At 44.4% G+C, this 19,631-nt stretch overlaps 1 protein-coding gene across 14 annotated transcripts in view; it reads left to right on the top strand.

Moving 5' to 3' along the window:
* Window positions 1-19,631, top strand: part of ZNF462 (zinc finger protein 462) — a 173,165-nt gene that overhangs the window by 141,561 nt on the left and 11,973 nt on the right. For all 14 annotated transcript variants that reach the window (XM_014064322.2, XM_087716208.1, XM_087716206.1 and 11 more), the window contains 2 exons: window positions 3,829-3,965; window positions 14,031-14,254. In XM_014064322.2, coding sequence (XP_013919797.2) covers window positions 3,829-3,965; window positions 14,031-14,254 — 361 coding nt within the window. The remainder of the gene's footprint in view (window positions 1-3,828; window positions 3,966-14,030; window positions 14,255-19,631) is intronic.

The raw sequence follows: 19,631 nt of genomic DNA, 5'->3' as shown, positions 1-19,631 counted from the left end.
GAAAACCTGTTGGTGTGTGAAGTATGCACACTTTTGCAAACAGCTGCGTAGGCTAGTCCTCCTACGGACTTCACTCTAACATAGTCTGCAACATAAAGATTGCAAAAGTGTCTGTTGTGGCCCGCCTGTGGCCAGAAGTGCTGGTGGCAGACTCAGACAGTGAGGAGTTTGGGGAGGAACATGGGCCAGTCCTGGAGTCTGCGGAAGGCTCTGATGAGTGCTTTGTGTCAGATGGGCCAGGGCTGTCCGACAGTTATCAGCTGCCTTCAGAGTCGTATATCAGTAGGGCAGAAGAACAACTGGAGCCTGTTCCCGATATGCGCATGCACAAAGCTGCCAGGAGAAGGGAACATTTAAGGAACAAGGGTTGATTCGGGAGTAAAGGCACAGGTGGACAGTGAATGGCTCCTCCCATAGGGAATAAAGAGGAGCGAAAGGGGAGGGGAGTTTGCAGGAGTCAATTAGTTCAGGTCATTAAGGTGAAGATCTATTCCTGACTTCTTGCCAAGTAATTGCTGCTACAGCTTGGCGTTTGGAAGATATTGACCTGGCAATTCTCCAAGCCTGATAAAGGTGTATAGTTGTGAAGTTACATGAAAGACTGTTTGCCAGAACTTTGCTGGAGAGGAATTCCCTTTAACCTAAATAGAAGAGGTTTTATCAGGACGAGGAGTCTGTTTCGTGATCTTGGAAAGCCTAGGTCAGAACAGTGTCATGTAGAAATAGGTTAGGCCATGAGTGTCAAATTCACTGTGTCACGTAGCTGTCGCCTGACGTAGCGTGATGTTTTTCCTTTCGCAGAGCTGGGGTGGGCATGGCCTGTGCATGACGTATCTAGACCATGGGCCGCCAGTTTGACACCCTTGACCTAGGCACTGCCTGTACTGCACTGTATATTTGCAGCTTCAGTAAAGTTATGTGTGCATAGGCTGGGAGGGACTTTGCGAACACAGCTCTTCCAACAGCGCTTTTTACCTTATCTCTTTAGTTAAAGTTGACATTTGCCCTGAAGGGAGAAGGATTTAGAAACCTGCCTAGGGGAATATAATAGCGAATTCTTATTGACTCTCTGTAGGGTTCTGCAGTCAGCAAAATCTTCCTTCTCTTAAGTTTTGAATTCCCTAAAGTTGGTTTTAATGCTTTTCAAAAGAAACTTCACAAATGGTTCCTGGAGTTTTTGGATAAAACTGTGAAAATGGAGTTACACTCTTCCAGGTATATGTCCTTTGGAAGAAATGATATATAAAGTATATGAACCTGCAGTTACTTTGCATGAATAGATCCTAATTCAGGTACAATCTGGGTAATCTCTACTTTGAAAACAATTTTTCAGTATTTTTTGTGCATAAACACATGTTGACAACCATGTGAGGTACTGTATGTACAGACATCTCAATCAGGACAATATGGACTTTCCATTCTATTTATATGGATGGATTGATATTGTGGGTTAACTGTGGTCATACTGTACACGCCCACTCAGTTCCCTTTGAGATACATGCAGGTCGTCTATACTTTTGTTTTAAAATATTTGAAATTGGCACCAATATAACATTGATCTATTGAATATAGCTAGTCCTCAACTTACAACACTTCATTTAGTGACCGTTCAACATTACAATGGCACTGAAAAATGTGACCTATGACCATTTTTCACAGTTATGACCTTTGCAGCATCCCCATAATCACGTGATCAAAATTCAGATGCTTGCCAACTGCTTCATAGTTATGACGGTTGCAGTGTCCCAGGGTCAGGGGATCGCCTTTTGCGACCTTCTCACAAGCAAAGTCAATGGAGAAGCCAGATTCACTTAACATCCAGGTTACTAATTTATCAACTGCTGTGATTCATCTTTTTTTTCTTTTTTCTTTTTCTTTTATTAAACATTTATAGGCCGCCTTTTTCCCTGAGGGGACTCAGGGCGGCTTACAATAATAGGGGAGGGGAGTGCAGGACAAAACACAAAAAGAAAATGTGAGTAAAAATAATTAGGGGTAAAACACAACATTCATTCAACATTCGGGAGGGGCGAGAGTAAAGTCTTATCCCCAGGCCTGACGGGATAGCCAGATCTTGAGGGCTGTGCGGAAGGCCTGGACGGTGGTGAGGGTGCGGATCTCCATGGGGAGATTGTTCCATAGCGTCGGAGCTGCAACTGAGAAGGCTCTCCTCAGCGTAGTCGCCAGTCGGCACTGACTGACGGATGGAATTCGGAGGAGGCCTACTCTATGCGATCTGATGGGACGGAGGGAGGTAATTGGCAGAAGGCGGTCTCTCAAATAGCCAGATCCACTACCATGGAGCGCTTTATGAATGGTAAGTAGGACCTTGAAGTGCACCCGGAGATCAACAGGTAGCCAGCGCAGCTCACAGAGGATCGGTGTTATGTGGGCGAACCGTGGTGCGCCCACTATCACTTGCGCGGCTGCATTCTGGACTAGCTGAAGTCGCCGGATGCTCTTCAAGGGCAGCCCCATGTAGAGCACATTGCAGTATTCCAGCCTAGAGATCACAAGGGCTCGAGTGACTGTTGTGAGGGCCTCCCGGTTCAGGTAGGGCCGCAACTGGCGCACCAGGCGAACCTGGGCAAATGCCCCCCTGGTCACAGCTGACAAGTGATGGTCGAAACTCAGCTGTGGGTCCAGGAGGACTCCCAAGTTGCGGACCCTGTCTGAGGGGTATAAATTTTGACCCCCCAGCCTGAGTGATGGAACATCGGCCAAATTGTTGGGAGGAAAACACAACAGCCACTCGGTCTTGTCCGGGTTGAGTACCAGTTTGTTAGCTCTCATCCAGTCTTTAACAGCCTCAAGACCCCGGTTCATCACGTCCACCGCTTCATTGAGTTGGCACGGGGCGGACAGATACAACTGTGTATCGTCCGCGTATTGATGGTATTTTATCCCGTGCCTCCGAATGATCTCGCCCAGCGGTTTCATGTATATGTTAAATAGTAGGGGGGATAAGACCGAACCCTGCGGCACCCCATAAGTTAGGGGCCTCGGGGATGATCTCTGCCCCCCCACCAACACCGACTGCGACCTGTCCGAGAGGTAGGAGGAGAACCACTGCAGAACAGTGCCGCCCACCCCCACCTCCCGCAGTCGTCGCAGAAGGATACCATGGTCGATGGTATCGAAAGCCGCTGAGAGGTCAAGGAGAACCAGGATGGACGTGTGGCCTCCATCTCTGGCTCTCCAGAGATCATCGGTCAATGCGACCAAAGCTTCACTTAACAACTGTGGCAAGAAAGGTCGTAAAATGGGGCAAAACTCACTTAACAAATGTCTCACTTAACAACATAAATTTTGGGCTCAATTGTGGTTGTAAATCACAGGATTATCTCTACTCCAATATTCATTAATATAATTCTAATTAGGTTTAATCTGTGTTAATATTGGTTAACGTAACATTTAATCCTACCTTTAAAAAGAGAGAGAGCAAAGAGATTAAGTAAAAAATGTGGCTGAGTTCATGAATCACCTAAGCTATAGTTTGTTATCACTGTGGTTTGATGAATAAATAAAGAACTAATTGTAGTAAGCCTTCAACCATGGTTTACCAAATAATGTCTGGGTTGTCATAAACCATTATTGGTTAATGACAACCCATTATTTAACGTGAGCCAGACCTAGCTTTTATTTATATCAGTTCCTGGGAATATTAAACCCACTGTTCATTAAGTCGCGGAAAATTGTCTTGACAAATTTGTATAGCATGCCTGTAAACGTCGATATATGTAATTTCTGTCACACACAAAAATATTCAAAGGGTTAACGTTCTCTACACTTATATCTGAGCCTGTGTACTACTTTCTGTGTTTGTAGATCTGCTTTTACTATGCATGTGGAAGCTGGGCATTCAGCAGTTCCAGAGGAAGGACCCAAAGATCTCCGTTGTCCTCTCTGTCTCTACCACACCAAATATAAACGGAACATGATCGACCATATTGTCCTTCATAGAGGTAAAGAAATTTACAAGAATCTATCAGTGACCCTTCCAAGATCTTTGCGTGTTGCTCCTTCATTACTCACTGGAAAACATGGTGCCGAGGAGAATACAAGAATCATGTCATCCATGATCTCATGTCAATATTCAGCATCCAGATAATAGAAGGGTGGCAGAAGCTTGTGGTTTAATCTTTTTTTTTTTAGTGCTCTAGATCAGAGATGGGAAATGATGCCCCCCCCCCCTTTATGACATGGCTGGCTCAGGAATTCTGAGAATTGAAGTCCACAAGTCATAAAAGGGCCATAGTTCCCCATCCCTGCTCTAGATCCTCCTCTGACTATCATTGCTGGAAACCATTCTGAAACAGAATCACATGAAAACATAATTTTTAAAAACCCTAAGAAAGCTTAATCAGAATAGAACTGGAAGGGACTTTGGAGGTCTTCTCGTCCAACCCCTTGCTCAAGCAGGAAACCCTACACCATTTCAGGCAAGTGGCTGTCTAGTCTCTTCTTAAAAACCTCTAGTGATGAAGCACCCACCACTTCTAATGGCAAGCTCTTCCTCTGGTTAATAGTCCTCACTGTTAGGAAGTTTCTCCTTAATTCCAGATTACTTCTCTCCTTGATTAGTTTCCATCCATTGTGTCTTGTCCTGACCTCTGGTGCTTTGGAAAATAAGTTGATCCGCTCCACTTTGTGGCAACTCTCAAATACTGAAATACTGCTATCCCGTCCGTCCATCCATTCCCCAGTCCTTCTTTTCTCTAGACTAGCCAAACCCAAATCCTGCAGTCGTTCTTCATATGTTTTAATCTCCAGATATTTAATCATCTTAGTTGCTCTTCTTTGCACTTTTCCCAAAGTCTCAACATTGTTTTTGTAATGTGGTCACCCAAAGTGGATGCAGTATTCCCGGTGTGGCCTTACTAAGGCTTTATAAAATGGTTAAGCTTCCAAAAACCCTCATTGGAAATCTAGAAATGAAAGAAAGCCATGGCCTGTCCATTGTGACTACCAACTTTCAAAAGGCTGCTCATTCATGTGATATATAGAAATGTGAATACAATTTTTATATTCGCTTATGGACCAAGGAGTGTCCTGATTTGCTGCCGTCCGCAACTTAATGCTTTCCTTATTTGTATTCACGATGAAGACTGTCATTACAAGCTCTGTAGATGTGTGCCTACCATAAAAATGCTCACAGATCCTGTTTCCATATATCACCTTAGGTCTAGGATGTCTTTCTATACCTGGCATCAGATCTTACCTCATCTTTGCAGTGTTGGAAGCATTTAGCCCACTGAAAAAGCAAAATAATATCTGATTCTCTTGGCTGCAGATTTATACACTCTGAAGAGACAGCTGCTTAGAGTCCTCTTGGCTGGGAACCTTGCCCATAGTTATCAGCCTTGATGCTTTGAGATGGTCTGTTGGCTATCAAAACCACATATCCATGTGTTGGGGTGGAATTCTGCCTTATTGCATGCTGAGTAGAGTTCCTCAGCAGGGGTAGTGGCACCGAAGCAATGAGTAGCATGTGCCATCTCTCCGGGAGCAGATATTTTTCCGTTCTTGTGTTTCCGTCGCCACTTACACAGTGGCTTGCCACTTCTTTGTAAGCTTCTGTTGTTTCTAAGAATTTGAACAGGGGAAGCAGGAAAGCCAGAGCTGCTTCTGTAGTCATTGTCTCTGAATGTAGAAGAAGAGCAGACTAATGACTTTCACATATGCCCTTTTGATAGCATCCCCAAAAAACAGGATTTCTTTAGAGTTCAGATCCATGTAATGGAGTCCTGAAGCTGAAGTGGAGGAAACTGTTGCTGTTGTAGTTGTGCTTTAGATCTATGGGAGTTACAGGGCCATGTAGCCCAATCCTGTTGGTCTCCCAAGCTTGCAAAAAGCCTTTTTTTAAATTGTTTTTTTAAAAAAAACACAAATAGTGCAAACAATACATATACAACTGAATACAAAAAAGAAAGGCAAAAGACAAAAACAACTGAACACAAAACAGAAAGACAAAAGAAAAAGGGAAAAAACACATATTACAGTTTACCCCCCCCCCACACCCTGGAGACCTTTCCTCCCCCCCCCTTTTATTTCTTAGATATACAATATATTTCAATTGTGCCCTTATATCCTCAAAAACAACCTATGTTCTTGAGTAGGTTTATTCCCTTTGTCTTCCACCAACACTAATTTTATAAAATCCCCCCCCCCTATTTCATTATAATTATTTACTTTAATCATCCCTTTTTTTAAAAGTTTAATTTCTGTTCAAAAAGGCTTTTGAAGATTGAATACAAATTAAACCAGTGTGGGTTTTGTGCTAACACTCTCTGAAATGCAGATCTTGTTGCATTCTAGGTTTCATTCCGTGGTGGGCTACTGCGTGAATGCGCAGGTTCGGGTGAACCCTTAGCTTTGATCGATGGCTGGGACCGCTTGTGCTAAGCTATCCATTTATAGCTAACTTTCTGGCTCGTTCCCTCTGCCCTCACTGCTCAGCTGAGTTTCGCGCCGCCCCTGCTTTACTCACCAGAGCTGCCTGAGTTGATTATCTGCTTCTTTGAAGCTCGGTTTCACTCCCAAAGGTGTACATGTGAGTGAAGCGCTATAGCACGCGCACTCACAACCAGCAAACCGCTTGTGATTGAAAGCGCAGCCCACCTCTGGTTTCATTTCTGCTGTTCCTACAAAGGAAAGGTTGCTGAAATAATTCCCAAGTTACATATATGTTTGACTGGAATAAAAGTCAATTTGGTGTAACGGTGAAAGGCCCTAAGACTAGAAACAAAGAGATTGAGTTCCAGTCTTGCTTTAGATAAAATGTTTACTGAGCGACTTTCATACACTCCCAGCCTTCAGAGAAAGGCAACAGCAAACCACTTCCAAAATTATTGTCAAGAAAACATCACAGGACTCATCCAAACATTGGCCAAGAGTCACTTTTGATTCAAAGGAATAAACGTGTGAAACAGGGCCTGGGTTGTTGTTTTTTTCTCCTCTCATGGACGATGAATGTTTTAGCCAAAAAATATTCTTAATCTCCCTGAAGCAAGAGTAGCAAAGGTTATATTGATCTCCTGAAGGGAGCTTATTTGCCTGCATGAGGGCTTCTTGTAATCCTCTTCTTAAGGCCCTCCTTCCTGTTTTGGAGATGCAATTAAATTCTGCCATTGTTTGAGTAGATATGTGTGGTTGCTGAACGAGGTTTTATTTATTCATAAATAAACTTTATTTATTTATATTTATAATAAACAAATTATATTTATCGCTCGTTCGATCATATATTTTCTACTCCCAAGGGTCTAGGGCAGTGATGGCGAACCTTTTTTGGCTCGCGTGCCATAAGGGGGGTCGTGTGCGGGCGTGCCGCACCCATAATGAAATCCATGACCCCCCCCCCCCCAGTGTGCATGTGCGCACTACAGGCGCGACCCCCCCATTTTTTCATGCTTTTATAGGAGCCTGGAGAGGGTGAAAACAGCCTCCCCTGCCCCCCTGGAAGCCCTTAAAAATGGCTTTAAAAAAGGGTGAACTCAGCTGGCCAGCTCGCACATATGCGCTGGCCAGCTGACAGGGCAGCGCCTCCTGTGCCCTGACAAATGGCGTGCCATAGGTTCGCCATCACTGCTCTAGGGAGTTAAGCAAGTCATAAAAATCTTAAAATTAGGTCCAGAATAAAACCAATACAATAGTGAAAAGGAGAAAATGTGTTAGGCCAGTGATGGTGAAACCTTTTGGCACTGAGTGCCCAAATCGGAACGCGCATGCATGTGCATGTGCCAGAGCATCGGAAACCCAAAGAACAGCTGGCCAGCACACACATGCCTGTTTTTTAGCCATTTTTCTGGATGTTTTCAGGCTTCTTTTCGGCCATTTTGGGGGGCGTTTTCAGGACATTTTCCCGCGCCAGCAAAGACCAGCTGGCTGGCGTGTATGTGTGTGCTGGAAACCTGAAGAGCAGCTGGCTATGATGCACATGCCCACAGAGAGGGCTCTGCGTGCCACCTCTGTCATCCGTGCCATAGTTTCGCCATCACGGTGCTAAGCTTTGGCCAATTATTTAGTCAATATCATCAGAATTTAAAAATATATCAATTAAGTATATTTTAAACTACGTACAGTAAGTCTTGAGATGGGAAGCACTAGCAGTTGTGTTTTACATGGTGTGGCTATATTAGCACTACAATATCAGGATCCTGGCAGATCTAGTTGTTCTTTTATACTTGGTGTGAAACTAAGCAGGCTTCCCTTACTAGTAAACTAACGAAGTTATACCCAACATAAATTTATACAAAGTAATATCCAACATTATTTTATATTATAGTGTTGATCAATACCTGTGATAGCACAGGAAAATCTGATGCCGTAATACTTAAATGTTGTAGAGTTCCTACAACTCTGAATCCACAAAAGCATTTTTGCAGCTATTTGCCAATTCTTTCCAAACTAGTAAAGTTGAAGATAGCTAACTCGGGTTCTGAGGTTTTTTGTTTTTTTTTTAATTTTATCTATTTCTTCATCAGATTCATCCCCCCAATATAAATTACCTCCTCCGAAAATCTCTTCCTATGAAATCTTTTTGCTGTCAAAATGTCCCCCTAGTCCATGGGCTGGGTGACTAAAAGAGCCTCTGGGTTCTAATTTGTCAATTTTGTCTAATATTTGTTTTACTCAAATATTAACTTTGTCTTGGGCAGTGTTCTGGGTTTAGCCCAATTTTTCCTGACAGATCTCAGCTGTGAAAACCTCTGTCAATATCTTGACTGGATTTTTTTGCTGCCAGCCAAGCCATATTTGACTGAATGTTTGAAGCTTTCGTTATAAACTTTTCCCAAACAGTAACACTCGTAATAATAATTTCATCAAAAATTCAAACAGGAAGCATGCACAAAATCATGCCCATTGTTTCAAGGAAATATCATTCGGATAGCTTCACCAAAGAGCAAGCATGATCTGTTATTTCACATGAAATCCATTAGTACCTGGCATTCAGATTTTATCAGCAAAATTGAAAATTTGCTGTATCTGATTCTCTGGGGCATGTGGCACAAAATACAGAGGACATTTAGGCTTAGTTACAATCTACAATGGCATTAGACAAGTGGGTCTCAATTTGTGATCTATTGGTCAGAATCCACTTGAGTGTTTCAGATGAATGCTTTTTCCTTTCTTATATTTTTATTAGTTTGTACTAGGTTTTTTTTTATCTTAACAGGTAGTCTTCGACTTACAACAATTCATTTAGTGACTGTTCAAACTTATAATGGCCCTGAAAAACATGACTTACAACTGTTTTTCACATTTACGACTGTTGTGGCATCCCCAGTCACATGCTCAAAATTCAGATGCTTGGCATCTGACTCATATTTACGACAGTTGCAGTGTTCCAGGATCAGGTGACTTTCTGACAAGCAAAGTCAATGAGGAATCCAGAATCACTTAACGACCGTCTTACTAATGTAACAACTGCACATTTAACAAGTGTGGCAAGAAAGGTCGTAAAATTTACTTACAAATATCTCACTTAACAACAGAAATTTTGGACTCAATTGTTGTTGTACATGGAGGACTGCCTGTATAACTTAGCAAAGAATATTATTTTTTTTAAAAGACCTTGTGAGATTTAGGTGTTTTTATTCTCAATCACATGTATTGTATTAGGTAATCTCCCAGGATTTCTAAACTCAGATGTTTTGGGGAGAGGAAAAATGGCCACAGCAACTGAGGACCATGTTATGTTTCCTTCCTTGGTTTCAGAATAGAGGAAATATATTCTATTCCAGTGGAAATCAGAAATAACAAATTCAGATATGTGCCAGAGAAACTTTGTAGGTAGAATTGGGATTAAAATGCATACATTCTGTTTCCATTCAGATCCAATTAAGATACAATGTGGAATTTCCTATGTAGCCAGAGTTAAGGGATATGTGGGGAAGCAAACAAGAATCTCATAGAAAAAGTTACAGACCGTTTCTCATTAAACAGGATGTTATCAATCTGCCTAAGCCAGTACCGAGCTGCTTGATTCAGTCATTCAACTAGAACACCAACCTAAGCGGGGTTTCAACTAACCTTGTACAGGCCTAGTAGAATGGGGATTCTGTGTACTTTACAAAGATTTGCGGGGCGATTTTTAAAGTAGTTGTTGCATCGTTATAGTAGTAGTAAGGAATTACTTCTGACTTGTAAACGAGCTTGCTTTTCCTAACAAACTAGCTCTCTTGAATCCTTTGGCACCCTTATTCTCAGGGCGGTGGAAATGCTAATCCTCAACCAAAGGTTAAAGCTTTCTCTTTTAGTCCAGATAATGTAATTAGCTAGCACCTTCTAATAAATCAAATTTTCACGCAGGCTTTCAATAAATGCCCTGACATTTTTTCCAGTGCTTCATGCAGTTTACCAAATAATATATGCCTGAGACCTTTATTTTATTTTTATTTTTTAAAAAATATCTTGTATCACTGTTTCACCTTGGTCAGCAGAATAAAATGATAGTTATTTGAAAGTATGAGGACTGTTTTTCTCCCTCACCTGCTGTTGCTGATTTTTCAAAAATTAGAGAGAGATAATAATTTCAACATTATTCAAGGCAAACGTAACTACATGTTTACCATTGGAATCTTATTAATACTGTTTTTCTTTTAAATTCAGAGAAACAATTCCTATGCAGGTATAAGCAGCAAATAAAAAATTCAAATTCCACAGAACACAGTTTGAAAAAAAAGATGCATTTGATAAGGAGCTAAGATCTCTGTTATTAAAGAACTGGCAATTAAATTCAGATGGTTACACAGCCAGCTCTGCTCTCATTGTGGTAAGAGGAGGAAATATTCCATCCTTTCCTCTTCTGTGCACAGGAAATGCATTGTGTGATGCACTTATATCATGCTCTGACTCAGGCTGTTCTTAATGGGAAGAAAGGGAAAATGAGTGCTTGAGTCCTCCATGACGTGAGGTGTGATGACAAGGCAAACCAAATACTTTTCTTATCTGCTACCCAGTAAATGTTTGATCTGGCCCTTGAATTACAGTTAATGTCAGACCTACCACCATTAAACTTCTAAACAGAAACAATCCTTGGCTCCATTTTCTGAGAAAGGTATAATTTTATTAGGTCAAGTGTAGTGAAGTAATGCATACCAGAACTGAGAATCTTGCGCTAAAATCCCTAAGTTCAACTTCTCCCCCCTCCCATCACTGACTGCCCCATGACCAATCAGGTTCATGCAAAATGTTTTCAGAACAGTCAGTTAGTATGCAGCTGCCTTCTTTTCCCAGTTGGTGACCTTGAGGCAGCTTCTCAGGGAGGTACAGCAGTTGCTTTCATTTCACCCCAAGCATTCCCCCCTCACAAACACTCTCTCCAGCATTCATGGCAGACTATCATCGCATGGTAGCAAGGCACAAGCAAGTTTAAGATGGCAGCTGACAGTTACTTTGTTTAAGCTTTTCCTGTAAGCTACTTCTCATATAATTAATGACCTACATAAACGTCATGATTCCATAGGAGATGGTATTTTGGGACATGGCATTTTTTGATAAGGTGCTACTGACTGAACATAAACTTCCACACTATTTGGGGCTGTGACATGACCCAGTAATAGCTTATTTATTTGACTTCTTTCAAAAGATGAACATCATTTTTCCTCTTTGCTCCTGGGCATGCATGAAAGCTTGCTTGCCTACAGGTCATCCTCGACTTACAATCATTCATTTAGTGACCATTTGAAGTTACGATACTGTTGAAAACCAGTTCTTATGATTGTTGCAACATTCCCACAGTCATGTGATTACCATTTGTAGGGCTTCCCAGATGGCGTCCAACAAGCAAAGCCAATGAGGAAGCAGGTTAGGAAGGTTGCAAGTCAAAATCATGTGATGTCTGCTTAACAGTTGTACCACTTAATGATGACTTTGTGGTCTTAAGTCAAGGGCTACCTGTATTTATTTACTTGTTCCCAATGATTTTGTTAGAGTTTGTTTGCTTGTTTGTATCATTCCTTTATTATTTTTACAAATAACTCAAGGTGATGAACATATCTAATATTACTTCTTCCTCCTATATTCCCCACAATAACAACGCTGTGAGGTGGGTTGGGTTGAGAGAAAGTGACTGGCCCAAGGTCACCCAGCTGCCTTTCATGCCTAAGGCAGACTAGAATTCAGTCTCCCACTTTCTAGCCTGGTGCTTTAATCACTCTTACCAACTCCATAATTTTAATCATTTTTCTAGTAGTTTAGACTTTAGTTTCTCCAAAGAAGCAGCACAATTCAAACTTTTGAAGCACACAAATGGTTTCCATTGTAGAAAATGCCTTTATTTAAACTTAGGAGTTGCACACACATTATTACAATTTATATCAAAAACTTTAGAAACAGATGTGTGTTCTTACAAATAGGCAACAAGAATTATTTGCTGTATATTTTCTCCCTTCCAGGAAGGAAGGAAGGAAAGGGAAGTTATGTTGGGTGAGCACAAATTCACTTGCACGAAGTTGGTAGGTTTCAAAGGCTCCTCCTACTTGCTGGTTCTTTTGAAGCTTGTTCTAAGGAGTTGTTCCTGATCAGAGGTGGTATTTAGACAGTTCTGACAGGTTCTGGAAAACCAGTAGCAGAAATTTTGAGTAGTTTGGAGAACCAGCAAATAGGCTGGCTCCGCCCCTGCTGCCTCCCAGCTTCCCAGCTGATCTTCTTTTGTTGCCCTGAACAGGAGAATGAAGCTGGAAAGCAAGTTAGTGGGGTGGGGAGGGAATGGGACTTTGCAGTGTCCTTCCCCTGTCATGCCCACAAAGCCACACCCACTGCTCTAATCCTGATAGCTACAGTGGGGATTTTTGAGAAACACCTTAATAGCAAGAGGACATTTCATTAGATCCCTGAAAGGCTGTCTTCAGTTGGCAAATATACACAGATGAAGAAGCAGAGGGGGGCGGGGAAGCTATTAAGAGACTAATCAAAGACCAAAGGGAATGCAAAAGAACAAAATCTAGCAAATTTGATTACACCATTTTATGCCCTTAAAAAAAAAAAAACCGACAGCAACCACTCATTGCAACAATAATTGACAATATAAAGTCTTAACATTGCTAAACAAGCATCTGTTTTAGAGAAAAGCTGTTGCCTGTATTGCAATAAAGTCAAATTTTATTATTTCCGATTCAGCTACTATGCATGAGCATCCAATTTCAAGTCCTTCTGCCGAGGAATAATAACATTCACGCTTGCAGTAACTTCCAATAGAAATAAAAATGTCCTCCTACAACAATTTTGAAGTCCAATGTAGCCAGTAAATACGTTTATCGTTCCACTTTGCTCTGCTGCGTCCCATCCGGGGGTTTTTTGTTTTTTTTTAAGCAAATGGAACACGCCAGAGCAGAATTTGGAAAATACTTCCCATTTTTCAGGACCATCTTTGGGGAATCACAGCTAGAACAAAAAATAAGTGAACAGGCTTTGAATTACCTAGTCCACCTATCATGAATGAATTGGCTTTATGATTCAGTAACTAACTGGATAAGCTGATGTATTGTACACTCAAAAGTAATGAGTTGAGTGAAATTTACTCCCAAGGTCACAGCCTGGGCATATTTGCAAAACTAGAACCATGTTCCTAATTTGTATGGCTGTGATAAGAATTGAGACAGAAAATGGCAGTGTTTTTTGACCAGCGCAGGTAGTCCTTGACTTTTGACTGCAGTTGAGCCCAAAGTTTCTGTTACTAAGTAAGACAATTGTTAAATGAGTTTTGCCCCATTTTATGACTTTTCTCTATGCAGTAGTTAAGCGAATCACTGCAGCTGTTAAGCTAGTAACATGGTTGTTACGGTGAACCTGACTTCCCTATTGACTTTGCCTTGTCAAAAAGTTGTAAATAGATTATGCCATGACCCCGGATGCTGCAACAGTCATAAGTGTGAAACATGATCCTGAGTTGAAGGGTTCCTAAATGAATGGGTGTGGGTTGAGGACTAGTAAAGTACTAGAAAAATAAACTGAAGTGACTATCCCTGAGCATCAGGAGAAATAGCAAAAATAACTCTCCTCTTATCATCTCTTTTTTGCCCCAATAGAAGAGCGAGTGGTTCCCATAGAAGTTTGCCGTTCCAAGCTGTCCAAATATTTGCAGGGAATCGTTTTCCGCTGTGACAAGTGTACCTTCACCTGTTCCAGTGATGAGAGTCTACAGCAACACATAGAGAAGCACAATGAGCTGAGACCTTACAAATGCCAACTCTGCTACTACGAGACCAAGCACACGGACGAGCTCGATGCTCACCTTCGCGATGAGCATAAGGTGAGCAGTGGTTTCTGTTCACTGAGGCCCAGGCCTTGGAGAGGGGGGGGGGGGTGTCTCGCCTTGAGATGTCAACTGGTCAGCTTCTAAAGAAACTAGTTTTCCCCTCCATAAGTATCTAATGAATTCAACACATTTTCCATAACTAAGATAGTATTTGTCACAGGGTGCAAGTAAGGGATGGATTATTGCCGGTTCGGTGCACATGCGCATTTGCACATAAAAAGGTCTGCACATATGCAAAATGTTAAAGGGGGGGGGGAATTACATTTCAGCAATGAAAATTGTTCTGCACATGTGCAGAATTAAAAATCAAGATGGTGCTGCCGCAGGAGAACTGGTTCGGGGGCGTAGCAGAAATGGGTCACTGCTGGTTCCTGCGACCCAGGCCGTCAAGTTACTATCAATTTAGCCGAACTGGTCTGAACCAGTAGGAACCCACCTCTGGTGTAGGCCCTGTGCTCTGAGTCTTTAATATGATATTAGAGATGCACAGAGGAAAACCTATCAATCTTTATTAAACAAGAAGTATAACCTGTCCTTGAATGTTGCACTGCAGAGACCTCATTCCATACCATTCATGTTGGTTTTCAGAATTTATACTCCAGTCGCCTTCTAACTGAGTTAACATCTTGTTGAACTCCTTTTCTTCTTCTCTTTTGGTGCCCTTCCTCCTCCCGAAAAAGTTTCACTTCTATTAAAAAATAATAATAATCGGGAGTGAATCTGAATTTGTATTTGTATTTATTGCATTTCTATGCCGCCCTATTCCCCGGAGGGACTCAGGGCAGCTTACAAACCAAAGTAGGGGGGGGGGATACAAACAGGAGGGAAAAACAACGGACACACAACTACAAACAGTTTAAAAAGGCACTCAACAACCATACAATTCGAGCGGGGGCGGGGCACCTGTCAGCCCCAGGCCTGTCGGAACAACCAGGTTTTAAGGGCTTTGCGGAAAGCCTGAAGGGTGGTGAGGGTCCGAATCTCCACGGGGAGCTCGTTCCAGAGGGCCGGAGCAGCCACAGAGAAGGCCCTCCTCCGGGTGGTAGCCAATCGGCATTGGCCAGTAGATGGAATTCGGAGGAGGCCTAATCTGTGGGATCTAACAGGTCTGTTGGAGGTAATTGGCAGCAGGCGGTCTCTCAAGTACCCAGGTCCAATACCATGAAGGGCTTTATAAGTGACGACTAGCACCTTGAAGCGTATCCGAAGACCAATAGGCAGCCAGTGCAGCTCGCGGAGGATAGGTGTGATGTGGGTGTACCGGGGTGCACCCACAATTGCTCGCGTGGCTGCATTCTGGACAAGCTGAAGTCTCCGAATGCTCTTCAAGGGCTGCCCCATGTAGAGCGCATTGCAGTAGTCCAGACTTGAGGTCACAAGGGCACAAGTGACTGATGCGAGGGCCTCCCGGTTCAGGTAGGGACGCAATTGGTGTACCAGGCAAACCTGGGCAAATGCCCCCCTGGTCACAGCCGACAAATGGTGTTCTAAAGTCAGCTGTGGGTCCAGGAGGACTCCCAAATTGCGAACCCTGTCTGAGGGGCGCACAGTTTGACCCCCCAGCCTGAGAAATGGAATACTTGGCCAATTGTTGGGAGGGAAACACACCAGCCACTCGGTCTTATCTGGATTGAGTGCAAGCTTGTTAACCCCCATCCAGACCCTAACCGCCTCCAGGCACTGACACATCACGTCAACCGCTTCACTGAGTTGGCACGGGGCGGACAGATACAACTGCGTATCGTCCGCATACTGGTGGTATTTTATCCCGTGCCGTCGAATGATCTCACCCAGTGGCTTCATGTAGATGTTAAACAGAAGGGGACAGGACTGAACCCTGCGGCACCCCATACTTCAGGGGCCTAGGGGTCGATCTCTGCCCTCCGACTAACATCGACTGCGACCTATCCGAGAGGTAAGAGGAGAACCACCGAAGAACGGTGCCTCCCACCCCCACCTCACGTAATTGTCGCAGAAGGATACCATGGTCGATGGTATCGAAGGCCGCTGAGAGGTCAAGGACAGAGGCATGACCCCCGTCCCTGGCTCTCCAGAGATCATCGGTCAGTGCGAACAAAGCAGTTTCCGTGCTGTAGCCAGGCCTGAATCCAGACTGAAAGGAGTCTAGATAATCAGTTTCATCCAAGGACCGCCGGAGCTGAGAGGCCACCACTTTCTCAACAACCTTCCCCACAAAGGGGAGGTTGGAGACGGGACGATAGTTTTTTAAGATGGCTGGATCCAAAGATGGCTATTTCAGGAGGGGTCTCACCACCACCGCCTTTAATGCGGGGGGAAAGAACCCCTCCTGAAGAGAGGCGACAACCAGCCCCGCGTCACCTTCCTGCTGTTCGCAACCAGCCAGGAGGGACACGGGTCCAGCGCACAAGTGGAGGCACTCACAGCTCCCATGGCCTTGTCCACTTCCTCAGGAGTAACGAGTTGAAAATCAACCCAGAGATGTCGCTCCAGATTCTCCCCTGGTGCCTCAGCTGGCTCTGCGCAATTGGAGTCCAGGTCCGTCCGAAGCCGAGCAACTTTATCCGCGAGGAATTGGACGTATTCCTCAGCTCTACCTTGCAAAGGATCACTCGTATCCCTCCTATTCAGGAGGGAACGGGTTATCCTAAACAAGGCGGCTGGGCGTGACTCAGCGGAAGCTATCAGAGCGGCAATGTGAGTTCTTTTTGACGTCCGTATTACCCGGAGGTAAGCTCTGATGCAGGATTTTAATAGTGCTCGGTCTGACTCGGACTTACTGGATCTCCAGCGGTGCTCTAGGCGTCTCTTTTGGCGCTTCATCTCCCGGAGTTCCTCAGTGAACCAAGGAGCCCTCCTGGATCCACTGCCTCAGATCGGCCGTAAAGGCGCAATCCGGTTGAGAGCCTCTGACGCTGCCAGGGCCTCCGCCGGACTGCGGGCAAGAGTATCAGGAACAACCCCAAGCGCCATCTGAAAGCCCAAAGGGTCCATAAGGCCCCTGGGGTGGAACCACCTAATCGGTTCCTCCTCCCTACAGTGGGGTGTTGGCCTCCGAAAGTCAAGCCTCAGTAGGTAGTGGTCCGACCATGACGGGCAAGATCTCACTACCCCTCAAACCAAGATCACAGCTCCACTGCTCCGAGAGGAATACGAGGTCGAGCGTGTGACCCGCCGAGTGAGTCGGGCCTCGGATTACCTGGGTCAAGCCCATGGCTGTCATGGAAGCCATGAACTCCTGCGCTCCATCAGAGTGCTTGCTGAGCGAAGGCAAATTAAAGTCCCCCAGCACTATAAGCCTGGGGAACTCAATTGCCAGCTCGGCTACTGACTCGAGGAGCGAGGGGAGGGCTGTTGCAACGCTGTTGGGAGGCAGGTACGTTAACAACAGGCCCACTTGACCCTCGAGGTCCAACTTCACCAGCGAAGACTCACACCCGACAAGCTCCGGAGCAGGGATCCTACGAGGAACTAGAGACTCTCGGATAACAATAGCCACACCCCCACCCCTTCTTTGGGGTGGCGGCTGGTGAAGCACCTGAAAACCCTCTGGGCACATCTCAGTGAGGGGGACTCCTCCCTCCGGGCCCAACCAGGTTTCAGTAATACATGCCAGGTCTGCCCTCTCGTCTAAAATTAGGTCCCGAATGAGAGGAGCCTTGTGAACCACAGACCTGGCATTTAGCGACAACAGCCTGAGACCAGGGTCCTGATTACTCATGCCATCTGGCCTTGGAGTGGGACTAGAAGGGCCGGAAGGAGGGATCTCTGTGACGTAGGGAACCCTCCTTCCCCGGTAATGGCTAGCCCTAAAGTCCCCGCCATATCTGCCCCTCCCTGTTAAGACCGCAATGCTCCAGCCCACTCCCGTGTCCATGGTCCCCTCCACCCACCCTCATAGCCCCCGCATTCTCCGGCAGGCCCTTCGAATCAGACATCCTGAGGCTGGGATTGGGCCCAGGCCCCCCTGACACTTCTGCAGAGCACTCAGTGCAGGGGGGTACCCGGTGGGAGTCCCAGCCTACTTAGGCATACACAGTCACACAACCAATCACTCCCCACTAACAGTTTTTTAAAAAAAAATTACAGTAATAATAGGAGTTAAAAGTGGGCACACCCATCAACAATCACACCATACACACCTCATTCATAAAATGAGGAGAGACTAAAAAATTGCGCAGATCTTAGATGGAACAAAAATGAGGAGAGGGAGGGAGAGGTACTCCGCTCCTCTCCCTTCCTATGGCAGTTAAGTTGACCAAGATGGTTGAATCTACTCTCCGTTGGAAGTGGATCTTTATTTGGACAGTAAGCTTGCTGTTAGCATATGGCAGGTGCACAGCAGAAAATAGATTGGCAAAATCAATCACTGTTTTCTGATTATCAGTCATTTAACAGCAGCAATTCCAGGTGGGGGGAACCCCTCCCCTTCTAAATGGAGGTACTGTGATAAAATGAGCTTGGGTGGAAAACCGGGAATGCATTTTGGCATTAAACCTGACCACATGCTTGTTTCTAGTATAAAGAAACAAATTCCAGTGCTGAACGTGTTGAATGTCAACTTCATTCTTTACATTTAACAGTACAAGCTACCGGCATCATTGCTTTGCATCTGGTTTCGGGTGATGAGCTTCCAGGAACTCTAGCTAAAAAGGCTCTTTTTAAGGGGTAGAAATGGCAAAAGATGCACAGCCTATAAAATCTCACCCCCTATAATTCATCATAGGGCTAGGTGGCTCAGTGGCTAAGACGCTGAGCTTGTCAATCAGAAAGGTCAGCAGTTCGGCAGCTTGAATCCCTACCGCCGTGTGATGGAGTAAGCTCCCATTACTTGTCCCAGCTTCTGCCAACCTAGCAGTTCGAAAGCACGTAAAAATGCAAGTAGAAAAATAGGAACCACTTTTGGTGGGAAGGTAACAGCATTCCGTGTGCCTTTGGCGTTTTGTCATGCCAGCCACATGACTATGGAGACATCTTCGGAAAGCGCTGGCTCTTCGACTTTGAAACGGAGATGAGCACCATCCCCTAGAGTCGGGAACGATTACCATGTATGTGCGAGGGGAACCTTTACCTATAATTCATCAGATGATAAGATGAAGCCTCTTCTTTTCAGAAGCTCTCTGCCTCTGAGTGGTAGAAGACGGGCTGTGGCATCCCGCTGCAAGCAGCAGACAGTAATAAAGGTCTCTGCACATATTTGTTTAATTGTGTGCTCATTGAGATGCAAAGTGAAACACAATATTCCAGATGGTGACATGATACATGACATTAGGAAGGTGTTCTGTATTCACCACCCTTGTCCAAGCTGCCCTGCCAATGTTTTGTTAGCAGGTGTCTCATCCCAAAGAGTCACAACGTTTGGCTGGCAAAGTGTTTAAATTGAGTTGTGTTA

This window comes from Thamnophis sirtalis, unplaced genomic scaffold, assembly GCF_051295495.1.
Source record: "Thamnophis sirtalis isolate CommonGarterSnake01/CBP01778 unplaced genomic scaffold, rThaSir2_p1.2 scaffold_5, whole genome shotgun sequence".
Classification (NCBI taxonomy): Eukaryota; Metazoa; Chordata; class Lepidosauria; order Squamata; family Natricidae; genus Thamnophis; species Thamnophis sirtalis.
Note: the sequence above shows the minus strand (reverse complement) of the source record. Positions and strands in the feature narration are given on the sequence as shown.